General features: G+C 56.5%; 1 protein-coding gene across 1 annotated transcript in view; it reads left to right on the forward strand.

Moving 5' to 3' along the window:
• Nucleotides 1-1,027: 1,027 nt before the first annotated feature.
• Nucleotides 1,028-14,662, forward strand: part of SMARCD3 (SWI/SNF related, matrix associated, actin dependent regulator of chromatin, subfamily d, member 3) — a 25,391-nt gene continuing 11,756 nt past the window's right edge. The window contains exon 1 of the mRNA XM_004702323.3: nucleotides 1,028-1,163. Within this exon, the coding sequence (XP_004702380.1) occupies nucleotides 1,125-1,163 (39 nt within the window). The 5' untranslated portion in view covers nucleotides 1,028-1,124. The remainder of the gene's footprint in view (nucleotides 1,164-14,662) is intronic.

Genomic DNA, 14,662 nt, shown 5'->3' on the forward strand with positions numbered 1-14,662 from the left:
CCATTTGTTAGCAACTCCCTTCCCACCCTCCCACCATACTGCCCCTCTCCTCTTGACATCCTGTCCTGAGGACCTTCCCCAGCTGGGCAATCCCTCTGACTCCCACTGCCCTGCAGGGCTCCAGCCAGGCCCCACAGCCCTGGGCTAGTCACCTCTCCCCTCTGAGCTCCTGTCCTGGTCCCTGCCTCAGACCATTTCAACAGGCCCCAGTGCCCCTGTCTTCTCTGCCTTCCCCTGAAGCTTACTGCTCACGGGTGCCATCTCCCTTGCCTTCTCACAGCTCCCCACTTTTTTTTTTTTTTCAGAGATGGCCCTTGGCCAAGACCACCTTTTGGCCCCTGTGGCTGCAGGGTTAATCCTGAACACCTCTCCCCCATACAGGGCCACATCCCCAAACCCCAGCTATGCCCTGTGCTCACCTTCCCCTCCTCACCCCACCCTGACTCCTGATATCTGCTCAGGGATTTCCCTTCAGAAATTGACTTCTGCACCCAGCCTGAAGCCTGTCTGTTCAACTGTTGAGGAGTGGGGTGGGCAGGGCCTGGTGGGCAGAGACCAGGTGGTCTGCTGGGGCATCAGGGCTGACATCAAGGGCCCTGGTTATACCTAGCAGCCAGCTGAAGGAACCAATTGCCCTCCACTCCTCGGACCTCCCAGGTCACCCCTAGGGACCACAAGTAGCCTGCTCTCCCTGGGCACTAAGTTTACCTTCCCTGCCAGGACCTGGATGCTGCCTGGAGTCCCCATTCTCTTCCTTTGGCCCTTCATCTGGGCAGGACTCAGGGCCAGTTTCCATCTGCTTTCTGTACCGCCCCAGCGCAGCACTGGTCTCACACACACACACACATGCCACCACCCCCCTTCAGTCCACCCCCCCTCCAGTGTACCTCCACTGCTCCCAGGCTTCATCCTCAGCCTTCTCTTTGAGAAAATTGATCCCAAATGGCCACCTCTCTGGCATCTGCAGCCCTATTCAGAATCTGTATGTGGGCTTGCCCATCCTCCCACTGCCCTCTCCTTCCAGATCTCCTCAGCATGGCCCCTGGTGCTGCCAGCAAGGCGGTGTCAGGCCCGGGCTCTGAGAGGGCACTGGATGACTCTGCCATTGCAGGACCCTGCTACCTATGACTCCAGGCCTTCAGCACCCACCCGTCGTGGTACAGGTAGGCGTGTTTCCCTCCTGGCCAGCCCAGACGCAGGCTACTCCTAGCCCTTGGCCACACTGCATGACACCCTCTGGGCCGTCTAGCCCAAGCTGGACTCCCTAAGACACACAGCAGTGCCTTCTATACCGCTCCACAGCTGGCGACTGCTGACATCTGACCTTCGGGCCCTTGCTCCCTCCCTGCTCTGCCTCTTGCTGAACATTCCCCTACTTCTTGGTATCCCCAGGCCTCTCCATGCCACTTTGCACTTCAGGTTCCAGTAAAGACTGTGGACTTCACTTCCACCCCCTCCGCGTATGTCTGGTACACAGACACCAGCACACATGTATACTTGTGCACACTCGTGCACACACAGTAGCTGCAAACCTGCTGTCTGCTAGCTTTTGGGCACAAACGTTTGCTCTAGAAACTTATCCCCCAACACTGCTATTTTGGCGACCTTCTCAATGCCTTCTAGAGCCCAGGCTGATGGGCTGTTCTTGTCAGGAGGGGGTCGGGTGCCAGTCTGTTGCATGAACTCTGGTGAGGAATAGCCCTGCAGGGCCCAGGTAGCCCCTAGAGTTCAAAGTGCTCCCAGGTCCTGTGTAGATCGCACTCCCCCGAGCCTCCTCCTCTCTGCTGAATGAGCTGAGGATGCTTGACTGGTCCCAGAACAAGTCCCCTGGGTGGGTGGCCACTGCCATTGGGTCTTGGGAATCTGTGGGAGAGGTTGGGGCTGAATCTGAAGCCTGAGGTCTGATACAGACTCCACCTGGCCAGCCTGCTGGTCATTCCAGCCCCCTCGCTGGGCAAATAGCTGGTGGCTACCAAGAGGGCTGCCTCAGAAATCCCAGAGAGGAGAGCCCGTCATCTGGGTGACCGGGCAGCAGGTGCAATTGAAAATGAGCTTTCAGAGAGCAGGAGGGTGGACGTCAAGGGGGAAGCAGAATGAAAGAGGGACTGATCAGCTGCCCCTTCTTTAGTGAGGCAGAGGAATGCCCCTCCAGCCTGGCTGCTCTGAAGGGATGGGTGAGAGTGCCTGGGAGTGGAGGGCATACTGGTGTCACTAGCCCCCGGGTGCCCCTGGTCATGGGGACCCTCAGCCTTCCATGTGACAAACAGTGGAGCACACGTGTAAGTGCACATTCCCATGTGCTTGGCCTCCACCCAATGCTAGCAGGTGGAGGTGGGGAGCCCACGGTGACTCTCCGTGTTGACAAACACACACGCATCCGTCTAAACAATGCCAGTCGTGGGCACAGACAGGGAGCAGCTATGGGCTGTGTCTGCCCTGGTCCCCTGTGGATGACAGCGCTTGAGGCGCCCTCTTGGTGAGCAGTAAGCATGGAGGTCAGAAGCTGGAACTCTCCCTGGTGGGTGGCAATGGGAGGAGCCTGTGCTGCAGGCCCTGGAATGAGCTGATGGCCTGCGGTTTTGACTGGATTCTGAGCCCTCTTGGCTTGCTGCCGCAGAGGGCCAACCTGAGGCCATAGCCTGCTTCCGGTGGGCCCTCTTGTGGACAACCTGCTGTCCCCTGTCCCCACGCTCCGTGTTGTTGAGGGATCTGGGGACCTTCGGTCCTTCCTTCCTCAGGGTCTGATCCTATTGAGGTGGTCACTTGGCTTGGATGTCACCCACCCCTCGGTCAGCATATGCTGTTGGTTTGCACCCCAAGTCGGGAAAGAGACTCGTTTAGGGACCTAACTTTCCATCCAGGGACTCTCAGAAAAAGCTCCCAGAACGGAGAACATCCCTACCCCCTGCCTTTGCTGGAAGTTACAAACCTGCACTGTCTCTTATGCCAGCTTTCTCCCCAAGCGAAGGCCAATTGCAAAAACATATCTAGTGGGGAATTCAGGCCATGGAGATAGTGGGCAGGAAAAAAGATACATTGTAGCCAGGGTGAGGTTCATGTAGCCCTTGCGTGCAAAATGTAGCCCCTGCGGTAGAGCTGAAGCTGCAGAGAGTGAGGGCTCTTTCCACCTGAGCCACCATCTCTGAGGCCACAGTGAGACACTTCACAGCAGTTTCCTAGGGCCACCGCCAGGCAGCCCGTCCTGCTCAGATATGCAAGCCTCGCTGATTGTGCTTCATCTAAAGATAAAATCTAGAGGGATGCACAGTCTGCCTTCAGGAAATATGCTGTATTAATATTTATAACCGAGTGTCACGCAGATCGGGCAGCAGGAAGGCTTATTGAAAATCAGGAATTAAACACCAAGCCCCACTGTGAGACTGGGGTACTTGCCTCATACGAAAATAAAGAGCACGTGCCGGCGGACTGTCCAGTGCACACCTCTGGGCCGGGCGCCCCTGAGGACGAGGCACGGAGGTGAGAGACGTCGCTTGTCAACTCTACTGTACAAGAACGCTGGGCTGAAGAAAGCAGCCATGCCTTCACCCGGGGCTGCTTCCCTGAGCCTGGCCACAGGGGGTGCTCTCTGTCTTACAGGGAGCTTGCCCAAGAGGAAGGCGAGCTGTGGAAGCCACCCCTTCAGCTCCTTAGCCTCCCCCAGGAGAAGAACTTGTCCCTTGGATGTCAGACCTTCCCACCCTAGCAGACAGACCGTCCAACTCCTTCTTCTCAAGAGGAACAACGTAGGGAGAGGGGTCGGAGGAGAGTCCCAGAGCCCCTTTCTCTCCTGGGGAGCGCAAGCAGGCTTTGGCCTCACCCCAGCAAGAGACTATAGCATGTTGGGGGGAGAACCCTATGTGCTCCCCGTTGGGGGAGAACATTGCGGCTCCAACATCAACCCTTGGTGTGGCCTACGTCACCCCCCATCCACAGCTCAACAACCACTGCCTGCTTCTGTTTCCTAAGCAGACCTCCTTTCCCTCCAGCCTGGCCCACGGCCACCGTCATCTGCCGAGAGAGATCGCACCTGACTAGACCGCACACCGCAGTGTGGCAGTCAGAATGGGGGTCCAGAAATGCCAACAGCAGGCCAGCTGGGATTTTTCTCTCTCCTTCCCTCACTCGGGGTCTTCACATGGCTATCCCTGCAGCCTGGGGCCCCTTGTGCCAACTCCCTGCCTAACCGATGATACTCTGCCTCTAGGCGGAAACCTTCGACGTAGCTGCTTCGTGAGACAGTTTGCCCCACCTCCAGTTAGACTCCAAACCCCACTCTTTGCCCTGTAGCATTTACCAAAAGTTCGAATAAAATATTTCAACGCAAAAAAAAAAAAAATATTTCAACGCACGATTCCAAAAAGCCAAGGCCTGCCTGTCATGTTCGGCACAGGAGGCCAGAGAACAAGTGAGTGGATGAGAGTGTGTGGACAGAAGATGGCAGCCCTGAAATGAGCCTCGATCCCACTTTGTGCTGTCCGCCCTTGCCTTCTCCTACAGCCTCACTGACTGCCACCAAAGGGGTGCTTTCTTCCCTGGCAGTCTGCCCTTCTGAGACCGGGGCTGGGCCACACAGGCCCCCTCTTCCATGTCTGCACAGGTGTCTCCTTTGAGCTTCTTCAACTGGAAGGGCTCACCATCTTCAGAGAAGTTCATTCCTTCTTCAATTTCTGCATAGTCCCTGGCTAGTGCCAATAGTTATGCCCCAGCTACTAACCCAAAGGTTAGTGGCTTGCGTCTCCCCAGAGCCATTGGAAAGCTTCTGGAGCCCAATTCAACTCTGACACATGTGGAGCCCCCTGAGCTAGAGCTGACTGGATAGCACCTGGGACGCACCTTTTGGAGGAGTCCCCTTGCCTGAGGCTGGGTCCTTTCATGCCCAGGGCATCCTTCCTCTGAGCTCTATGTGCTGGAGCTCTGGGCCTGGGAGGCAGGTCTCCCATACCCTGTGTCTAAGCTCAGGAGCACCCAGCACTGCTTTCCTCCAAGATTCTTCACCAGAGGATAGCAGGGTCCCATCATGATGGTCACTGTGTTCGGCCAGTGGCCTAGTGGGAAAAAAACCCAGGGAGACTCAAGCGATCGTATATTGAGAAAACATCCCAGCCAGGTCCAGGTCAAGTCCATAAGTCTGATATTAGCCCATATGTCTGATACCAATCTATAAATTCTTCTTCGGTCTCACACTACACATGCAATGACACAGACTACAGGAAGATCACAGGCCAGTGGGTGGAAAGTCTTGTGGATCCAGGGGCGGTGGAAGCATCTCAGCGCAGAAAGGGATCTTCACGTGGCTCCTCCAGCTCCAAGGCTCTGGCTCCATCAGCATTGCTCCATGTGGCTTGTCAACTGGAATGTCTCGAAGGGAGACGAAGCAGAGAGAGCCCGCTTCCTGCCGCCAGGGAGGAAGACAGGAGTTCCCAGAATCCTCAGGAGAAGGCCATGCCCACACAGAGGCCTCATTGGCTATGACCTGATTGACAGGCTAGATTCCACCCCTTTGCAAGTTGACAGGAAATGATATCACTGCCACTGTCACCCAGGGTTTGGAGCCACACAGGTCTGGCTTGGGAGGTCTGGCTGGCAGTGTATCGGGTATGCTGGCTGAGGAGAAACCACATGCTTCTGTGAGCCTCCATGCCTCTCTGTGAGGTGGGACAGAATGCATTCCTCAAGAGACTCCAGGAGAGGACGGCCAGGTAGCAGTGCACATACTGCCCAGTGCATCCTGGCTGTGCCTGAAGAGCCCGCGGAGCATAATCTAAGGCCTCAGACCCCACTCTATTCCTCATACTGCCCTTGCCTTATCGAGGGCTTCTGGGGGCCAGGAAGCCACTGAAAACGCAGGGCCTCTCTGCCCACCATGAAGAAGCCCATTTTCCCCGGGCCTGGGTCTGCCCCTGGATTTCTGTGAACCAAGATGCCACGTCAGTTTACCTCTTTCCGGTCGTCCGTTTCCCAACCTGTTTGCCGGAATCCGTCTGTGTGACAGTCTTGCCTTCTCAGCCTTTATTAATGAAGTTTTCAGTTGAAAAAAAGAAAACAAAGCCAAGCCAGCTGCCAAGTTCCTCGAGAGTTGAACTGGCCCTCGTATCAGCAGCTGAGTCAGCAGAGGCCGAGGGGCAGTGGACTCAGGACTGGTGCCAGCTAGGGGCACGGAAGCCCCCAGCCTGCTCAGGGTAAGGATGGTGGCCTGGGCATAGGTCTGCATTACTCGACCCTGCAGAGCCAGGCCAGGAATTAGGGTGGCATCAGGGTCTGGACAAGATTGCTGGCTTTTAGGCAGAGATGACCTTAGCAAAGATGGTGGCCCCAGTCATGTTGATTTCAACATCCTCCTGGCCGGAGTGGAGAACAAGTGGGAGAGATGGGAGCTGAAGCATGCGATGAGACCATCCGTCTAGACCAGAGATGGTGGTGGCAGGGGAGGCACTGCAGAGTGGGTGGGCTCACACGAGAATGTAGAGGTCAAATCAATAAAACGTGCTTGTGGGTTGAACAGGAGGGGCGAGAGAGAAGAGAGTGCTCATAATAATCACAACTGGACAATTGCGAGAGCCTAGAGCAGGAGGTCTTGGGAAGGAGGCACCCAGTCTTCCGAGGAAGGGAAGAGAGCGCCCAGAGGTGGGAAGCTCGGAGCCCGGCCGGCTTCAGTGTGGGCACGGCATGAGGGTGGGCACCACGAGAAGGTCAGTTTGGCAGCATAGCAGCTCTGCATGCCCCCAGGACACCAGCCTCTCCTCGTCCTTTCTGCTCCTTTCTTCAATCTAGCCAGTGCCTCCTGTCTGGCGGGTGATGGTCGGGTGTGACGGGGCACTCCCTTTCCTTCTGTACCTGCTCTGGGACAGGCTGCTCCTGAAGAAACTGCCATGCCAGCTGCTGCCTCAGACAAGTCATCTCTGTCCCGGCCCCTGTTCCCTTACCCATCAGCTGGGCTTAGGGCTGGGCTTTGCTTCCCGGGTGATGACAAGGATGAAGTGAAGACAAGGTGTAATGAGCAAAGCCTGGCATACGTGGGTCCAGCAGGTGCCAGCGGTTTTCCTCTCTTGTTCCACTAGACCCCTCCTACTGCTCCATGGTTCCTGAGTCTCCCACCAAGATGAGACAGCCGCCCAAGACCCACGGCACCTCCGTGGCAGCCATGGGCCTCACGTAGGGCCTTTCCTTGCTGCTCAGCCTTGGCTGCTCTAGGGTCCTGCTAGGGAACCTTCCCTGTCCCCCATCCCCACCCCCAGTGCCCCCCAGTGCACTCCCCTGCCACACACTCTCAACCACCATGAAGTCTGAGGTTGGAGCTCCGTCCTGTATGGGACTCGCGAGGGCTTTACACAGGCAGTCCTGGAGCAAAAGAAAAAAATTTTTTAAACCGAGAAACAAAACAAAACTAAAAACAAAAACCCAGTTGCTGGGGAGTCAGAGTAGTTGCTTGGCTGTATGTCAGAGTAGAATTCTACTCCATCAGGCTTGAACGCCCGCCTTTCTATGAGCAGCTTAACTCTTTGCGCCACCAAGGACTACAGTCCCAGAACAGGGACTCAATGATTGGGTCGAGAGACGGAGGGCCTCCCTTCCTTTATGGGCAGCTCCCCAAACCTCAGCTTCCCTGGGCCCACCAAGCAGCCTCACCCATTCTTCCAGGCTGTCTGGTGGCATAGCTACCTGTTGGTGGCTCCGGGTTTTCTGGGTGTCTCCCCTTTTCCGCCCCCGCCCCCTGTCAGGCTTCCAGTGTCTGAATCTACAATGCACAGGAGCGCTACTCAAGGCCATTTTCTGCCCAGGAACCTCCAGGGACGAGGACAGAGCCAATGCCCCGGAGCTTTGCTGTGCCTTCAGCAGTATCTCTGCAGCCTCCCTGGTCTCGCCACCCTCTGATGGCCTCCAGGTCCAGAACCTGGAGGCAAGGCAGGTTACAGCAGCCAGTAGGGCAGGGCCTGGAGGGCAGTGGACACAGGAAGCTGGTCACAGCAGTTGTGGCAGGCTACGTGTTTGCTCTGTGCCTGGTGCTGTGCTGAGTTCTGCCAACTTCATGTCAGTCCTTACATCCTCATGCTGAGTCAGGTGTGTTCTGCATATGGGGAAAATGAGGCTCCGGTCAAGGAAGGCAAGGTTACAGCCATTTACTGTCCTGGCTGAGACTCCAGCCCAAGGTGCTGTCCTCCTAGGACAGTGGTTTTCAACGTAGGGTGATTCCACTCTAGGAGCTAGTTTTGACCGTCACAATGTGAGGTGGGGAATGCTGTGAGAATTTCCTGGGTAGAGGCCAGGGATGCTGATGGACATCCTACAGTGCCCGGGGACAACCCATAACAAAGAACTATCCAGTCCCAACCATCAATAGTGCGAAGGAGCCCTGGTGGCATAGTGGTTGCGTGTTGGGCTGCTACCTGTAAGGTCAGCAGTTCAGAACCACCAACTGCTCCATGGGAGAAGACAGAGCTTTCTACTCCTGTAAAGAGTTACAGTCTCCAAATGCATGGGGACAGTTATTCTGCCCTATAGGGTCTCCGTGAGATGGCATCCACTCAGTGGCGGTGAGTTTGGGTTTGGAAGGTAGCGAAACTCTGCTGTAGAGCCCTCGCTCTGAGCTATCACACCAGGCAGCTTAGAGACCTCGCTCAGGGTAAATGATTGAAGACATGGGGGGCTGAGGTGGGGACAGGACCCCAGGAAAACAGTCATGCCTGGTTGTCAAAGACTTTGTCCCAAACAGTGTACAATAGAAAGGCCAGAGTCTGGTTCTGGGAAGCAGGGTAGACTGAGCTGAGGAGCTGCCTCCTGCCTCCTGCCTCCTGCCCCAGGAAGGGATTAGTCATGGTGGATCCCCAGGAAGCTCTGCAGAACCAGGGATGGAGCTCCCAGAAGGTCCCGCCTTTGCTTTGAGAAGACGCCATCACTTACATCCTGGGCCCACATTCATCTTCAGGACCATGGCACTGTGGCTGGGCTTCACACCATTGTGACCCCGTGGAAGCTGCTTGACCCCAGGACTGAGAGGCGCCAGCTGCTGACACCCAAGCTGTGCTGTGTGAGGACACGGGGGGATGCATGGCTCTGCTCTGATCACGCCCCCGTGGTCATTCTCACCAGCCTCTTAGACGCATGTCTCCCAAGCTGATATCCTGTCACCCCCTTCCTCCAAGAAGTCCGGGGTCTGCAGCCTGACCTGAGCCTTGCTTGAGCAATTCAGATCCCTTCTCCTGCCTCCAGGGACCTTCTTCAGCCTCCAAACATACGACTCCTTAGTCTCAGGAGGAAAGAAATGTAAACTGCTTGTGCAGATGCCCTGTTTGTCGAGGGCCATGGAGCCAGAAACAACCCCGAGGGACCTCAGTGGGAGAGCAGGCCATCTCAGCAGGGGGGTCACATCCCTTTCTCCCACATCAGAGTTCCCTGGATGCCTCCAGGACCCCCGAACTGCCGGCCTTTCAGGTGGGGGCCTGAGATGAAGAAAAAACCAGGCTTCAGCCTCACCATCATTAGCTTCTGACAAGTCCTAGAACTTCTTAGGCCACACTTTTCTTATCTTTAGAACAGGAACCTTGGAACCTTGAAACCTATGTGATTGTATCTGTCAGGATCAAGGAACCCGGGTGGTAGTGTTAAGTGGTGGACTGTTAACTCCAAAGGTAGGTGATTTCAACCCACTAGCCGCTCCATAAGAGAAAGGTGGCAGTTTCCAGAAAGATGTTACAGCTTTGGAAATGCTACAGGCCAGATCCCCTTTGTCCTAAAGGGTCACCAGGAGTCAGAACCCATGTGGCAAGATTGCCAGCAGCGGGTTTGGTCTGTCAGGATCTCATGGGCCGGTGTGTGCGAATGCCTGGTCAGCAGAAAAGCCACACGCGAACCTAGAGTGGTGCTGTTGCTATTATTCCTAGCACTGCATGAGCGCAAATGCTCACCCCTCTGCCCTCAGAAGCATGCTAGAAGCTTCGACTCGACTGCAGTGAGCCCTTTCCACCCTCCCCTTCGATGTGCCTGCAGATTAACCACATGCCGAGGACTTGGGATGGATCAGGGAGCAAAGGCGATTGAACACACCTGCCCTTTTTGAACCAGTATTCTAGTAGGAAGAGAAAGGAGTTAAATACTAAGTAAGTAAATTGTATAGCATGGTAGATGATGGGCAGCACTATAGGGTGTATATAAGAGGATAGAAGAAAGAAGGTATATGTAGGGGAGACAGAGGCTGTCGTTTTAAGTAGTGTACACAGGAGAGGTGACGTCTAACCCGCTTGAGAGACATGAGGGTGTGAGCCAGGCAGGTAAGGAAAGGAAAGAGCATTCCCAGGTGGAAGCAACAACAAGCTGGAGGCTTTAAGGCTGCAAAGTCCAAAGCCGTGAGGAGGCCAGGCTGGAGTGGAGGGCCCAGTGAGGGGCATGGAAGGAGGTGAAGGCAGAAAAGCAGCCCAGATGAGAATGGGAGCCTGGTCCTATGGGCCTGTAGAGTGTTTGAGCCAAGCAGTGGCGGGATGTAACTCACTCTTCAAAGGATTATTCTGGTTGCGAGGTTGAGATTGAACTCTTCAAGAGGGGTGTGCGGGTGAGGTTGGGACCGAGCTATTCTGTCTTTGTGGCTCATGCTGGGGTGACAACTGGGAAATGGGTGAGGATGGCTTGGATTCTGGATCTATGATAACTCTGAAGGTGTGATCAACAAGTTGCACCTTCAATGTGGAATGTGCAAGAGAGAGACTGAAAATTCCAGGATGAATCTAAGGTTGGGGGCTGAGCAATCGGAATGAGGGTGTAGACTGCGGTAAAGAATCAAGTTTGAGGTAGAAGGAAGGGAGTTTCATTTTGAATTTAGGGTTGGGTTTTGTTTTGTTTTGTTTTGTTTTATTTGTTTGAGATTCCTGTGAAAGAAACCTGTGGGCATGTTAAATAGATAAATGGGTATGTGAATTAAGGATCCAGACAGAGGGCGGGCTGGAAGGAACCCCTGGGAGTTGGTCCACATCTTGGTGGTGTTTAAATCGATGCGATGGGATGAGAGCACCAGGCCGCAGTGTGGAGCAGGCAGGGAGACCATGGCCAGTTAAATGTGGAGGAGTGCCGGGTGGCCAAGGAGACTGGAACGAGGCCATTCGGGAGGTGGGAGAAGACGAGCGGAGTAGCCCATCCAGGTGGAAGGAGAAAGGACTCCAGGAGGAATAGGGTCGACCTGTCCAATTCTGCAGCCCAGTGAGGGAGCACTGGGAAGGGGGTCACTGCATTTGGCAGCACAGGAACCACCAGCCAGACAGACACCTGACCAAACCGAAGGTCAGAAATTAAGGCAGTTTTGTTGCAACCAGGGTGATAACTGGGGGAGTTGGGGGTGGGGGATTAGGAGTTTTCTTGACATTGTTGCGGTTGACAGGGATAAGGTGGTGGAGGGGGAAGGTAATGTCGGTCATGTCAGAGCGAACTGCTGGAGCCGTGTTGTCCAGGCACGAGGGGGACAGGCAACTTTCAGCAGGAGCCTGGCTGACTCAGCTGGAGTCACAGGCTCTGGGACAGTTGCTGGTAGGTGAGAAGAGGTGGCGGGAGGGAGTGGTTAAAAGTTCTTCTGAAATGATCATTTCCAAGGAGGAAGCGAGGTCACATCCACCGGGCTGTGGATGGACAAGAGGTGCTGGGAGCTGGGGAGGACATGTGGCAATCAGGGAGCCAGAGTCGGATGTGAATGAATTTTGGAAATGCTAGTTGAGTGTGTGTGTGAGGGTGGCCTGCCTTCGTGCCACTGAACGTCCACAATAGCACACCAAGGCCAGGCAGGGTGGTTGCACGGCTTGTCACCAGCCATGTGCAGCTGCCCGGGTGCTTTCCGGGAGCTGGTGAAGCTGGATTTGACCCTGAAGTCAGTAAGATGAATGACAGTAGAGCAGGCAAGCCAAAAGAACATATGGGGGAGGGGGTGCACAGGGGGACAGGATGAAGGGGACAGGCCAGCGGGGTGGATTCATTGTTTCAGGGGAGCTGCAGCACTGGGGTGTCAGAGAGCTGACAGAGTTAGCTGGAAAGGAAGGCAATGGCAGCCAGAGTTTGGGGTACATAACGCTGAGATGGGGGTGTAGCTACTGGGATTGGCAAGGTCCAGGTGACCCGATGAGCCTGGGCTCACGTGCGGAGGGAAGATGGAGGAGAAGTGGCCAGGGAGCTGGGAGAGGGTCATCTCTGTAGCTACAGAGAGTCAGCAGGCAGTCTGACAGAAGACATGCCTGTGAGCTGTTAAGAGGAAGGAGGTATGAGAAGGAGTCCCAAACCGACACTCGGGAGGCACTGCAGCCCAGAGCCCACCTCTCCCTCTCCCCTGGGGAGAGAGGGTAATGGGGCATCCCCTTAGACCAGCAGTTCTCAACCTGTGAGTCGCAACCCCTTTGGGTCACAGTAGCAAAATTCCAATTATGAAGTAGCAACGAAAATCATTTCCTGGCTGGGGGGTCACCACAACATGAGGAACTGTACGCAAGGGTCTCTGCATTAGGAAGCTGGAGAACCACTGCCTTAGCCTGAGGAGACAGACAGGAGGATTTATTCATTCAACTGGTCTAACCTGCCTGCTGTGGGACCCCAGGGTGCACTATCGTCCCTGTGTGCTAAGGACCCCACAGAGGTGTGTGTGACAAAGAGCAGAGCGGCCAGGGAGGGGTGTGTGGGGACAAGGGTGGGAAGAGGGGCTTCTGAGGTCTCCCAGAGAGGGTGGTGCTGATAGCAAGAGCAGCAGCTTGCCTGCTAGGACCTGCCCCTCCGACCTCCGACTATCCTTCTGTGTCTGTTTCTTTGTGTCTCTCTGCTCTCTCTCCGACTCTCCTTGTTCCCCCCACCCCCACCCCCCACCCCATCCTTCCATCTCTAGTTTGTGGAGTCATTGGATGGCAGGGTGGAGAGGGCCCTAAAGATCCTCTGGCCCTCAGGAAGTGGAGGGACAGGTGTTCCCCCCCACCCCCAACCCCGTCTCCTTTGTTGTGACTTCCTTCTTTGGGTATCTGCCTACCGTGTGTGTGTGTGTGTGTGTGTGTGTGTGTGTGTGTGTGTGTGTGTGAGAAATTGACACACAGAACGGCAAAGTCGCTGAGACAGACAGCTCGAAGAGCTCAGGAGAAAGACCCAGGAGGCAGGGCTGGAGGAGAGGGGCAGGAGCTGGGGCACATGTGGCCAGATGTCCCTTCACGCATTTCTGGGGACCAGGCAGAGTCCCAAGGTCTCGCCAGCCAGGTTGATTTGGGGCTGGGACTTGGAGCAGGCATGTCAGGGTATGCCCCGGGGTTTTGTGGCTGAAGGGGAACCGGGCCTGGGCCTGGGCATCTTCAGAACCCAGACATGGCCTGGGGTGTGTCGGCCTGAGAGCCACGAACAGCCCGTGTGTGTGTGTGTGTGTGTGTGTGTGTCCATATCTCTGAGGGTCATTCCCTTCTGTAAGCACCACGCTGTTGGGCTGGGGGCTGGAGGCTGGGGGCTGGGGTGGCCGTGGCAGGGTTTCCCCTGCCAGTTTCATTTCCTTTGTTCCTCCTCCTCCATCGCTCTGTCTCTGGGCTCCAGCTCGGCACTGGGACTTCCACCGACGGTGAGCAGGGCTGGGCCCGGCCCGCCCAGGCCTTGGTGGCCGGCTTCCGAAGGGAAGGGGTTAAGCCCCCGCCCGAACCCCTCCCCCTCTGCCCGGGCCGCCGCCGAGTTCTGCCGCTAGGCCCCGGGCTGACCTTCACCGGAGGCCGGCGCGCATGCCCGGCCGGCGCCGCCCGGAGGCGGCCGGGCGGGGCGGGGCGGAGGGAGTCCGCGCTCGGGCCGCGGCGGCGGCCGTGGCGGTGGGGGCGCGCCAGCCATCCCGTCCCGTCAGGCCGCGGCCGCATCTCCTGCGTGGAGAGAGGCGCGTTGCCATTTGGTGCCGGCGGTGCTCAGCGAGTGAAGGGGAGATGGGGGGACGGCAGGGGGGACTCCGGCTCCGGCTCCGGCCGCCTCCGACAGGGGCTGGCCAAAGCCCGGCGCCTCTGCCGCACACCACACACGCTCCCGCCCATCATGCTGCCATCCAAACTGGAGGACGGGTCACCCGGGAGATCTGGGCTGCCCTACCCAGACCCCCAAAACTGGAGCACCATTCTGAGCCAGGCTGATGGGAAGCGTGACCAGGGTGGTGCCTGCACTGCTTGTCGCCCCCTCTGCTTTGGGGTCACAAGTAGGGTGGCCCAAGTAAAAGCGGCCATATACAGGAGTCTGCCAACTGGTTGTGCCTAGTGAATTGGAGCTTCTTGTGGGTGTGAGGTGGAGGTGGTCAGGTGTGCCCTTGTGTTTCAACCCCTGTGCTCCTTGTCTCTGCATGTGCATTGGGGTGGGGGCACTTTGGGGTGGGGGCAGGGGCACGGTCCATCTGTTGTCTGTCCACAAAGATCTTTCCCAGCCAGCTGAAGCCAGGGAAGGCTGGGGGAGAAGGCTCTGATCCTGGCACTAGAGGGTGAGGGGTCATCTCTGTGTCTAGGAAATTGAGTAAGGCTCCAGGGAACCCCTCCCCCCATCTCAGTCCTTCATCTCCCCACCTCTTCCCACAAAGCCTCCGCCAAAGCCAATCGCCCTTCCATCCTCAAGAACAGATCCCAGTCTTCCCAACCCCTTCACAAATGTGGGGGGCTCCTTGTGCTGTGTTCCCTTGCCCCCAGCTGCCCAAGTGGGCATGCTCATCCTG

The sequence above is a fragment of the Echinops telfairi genome, unplaced genomic scaffold (genome assembly GCF_000313985.2).
Source record: "Echinops telfairi isolate 266 unplaced genomic scaffold, ASM31398v2 ScPeMD7_31;HRSCAF=116, whole genome shotgun sequence".
NCBI lineage: Eukaryota > Metazoa > Chordata > Mammalia > Afrosoricida > Tenrecidae > Echinops > Echinops telfairi.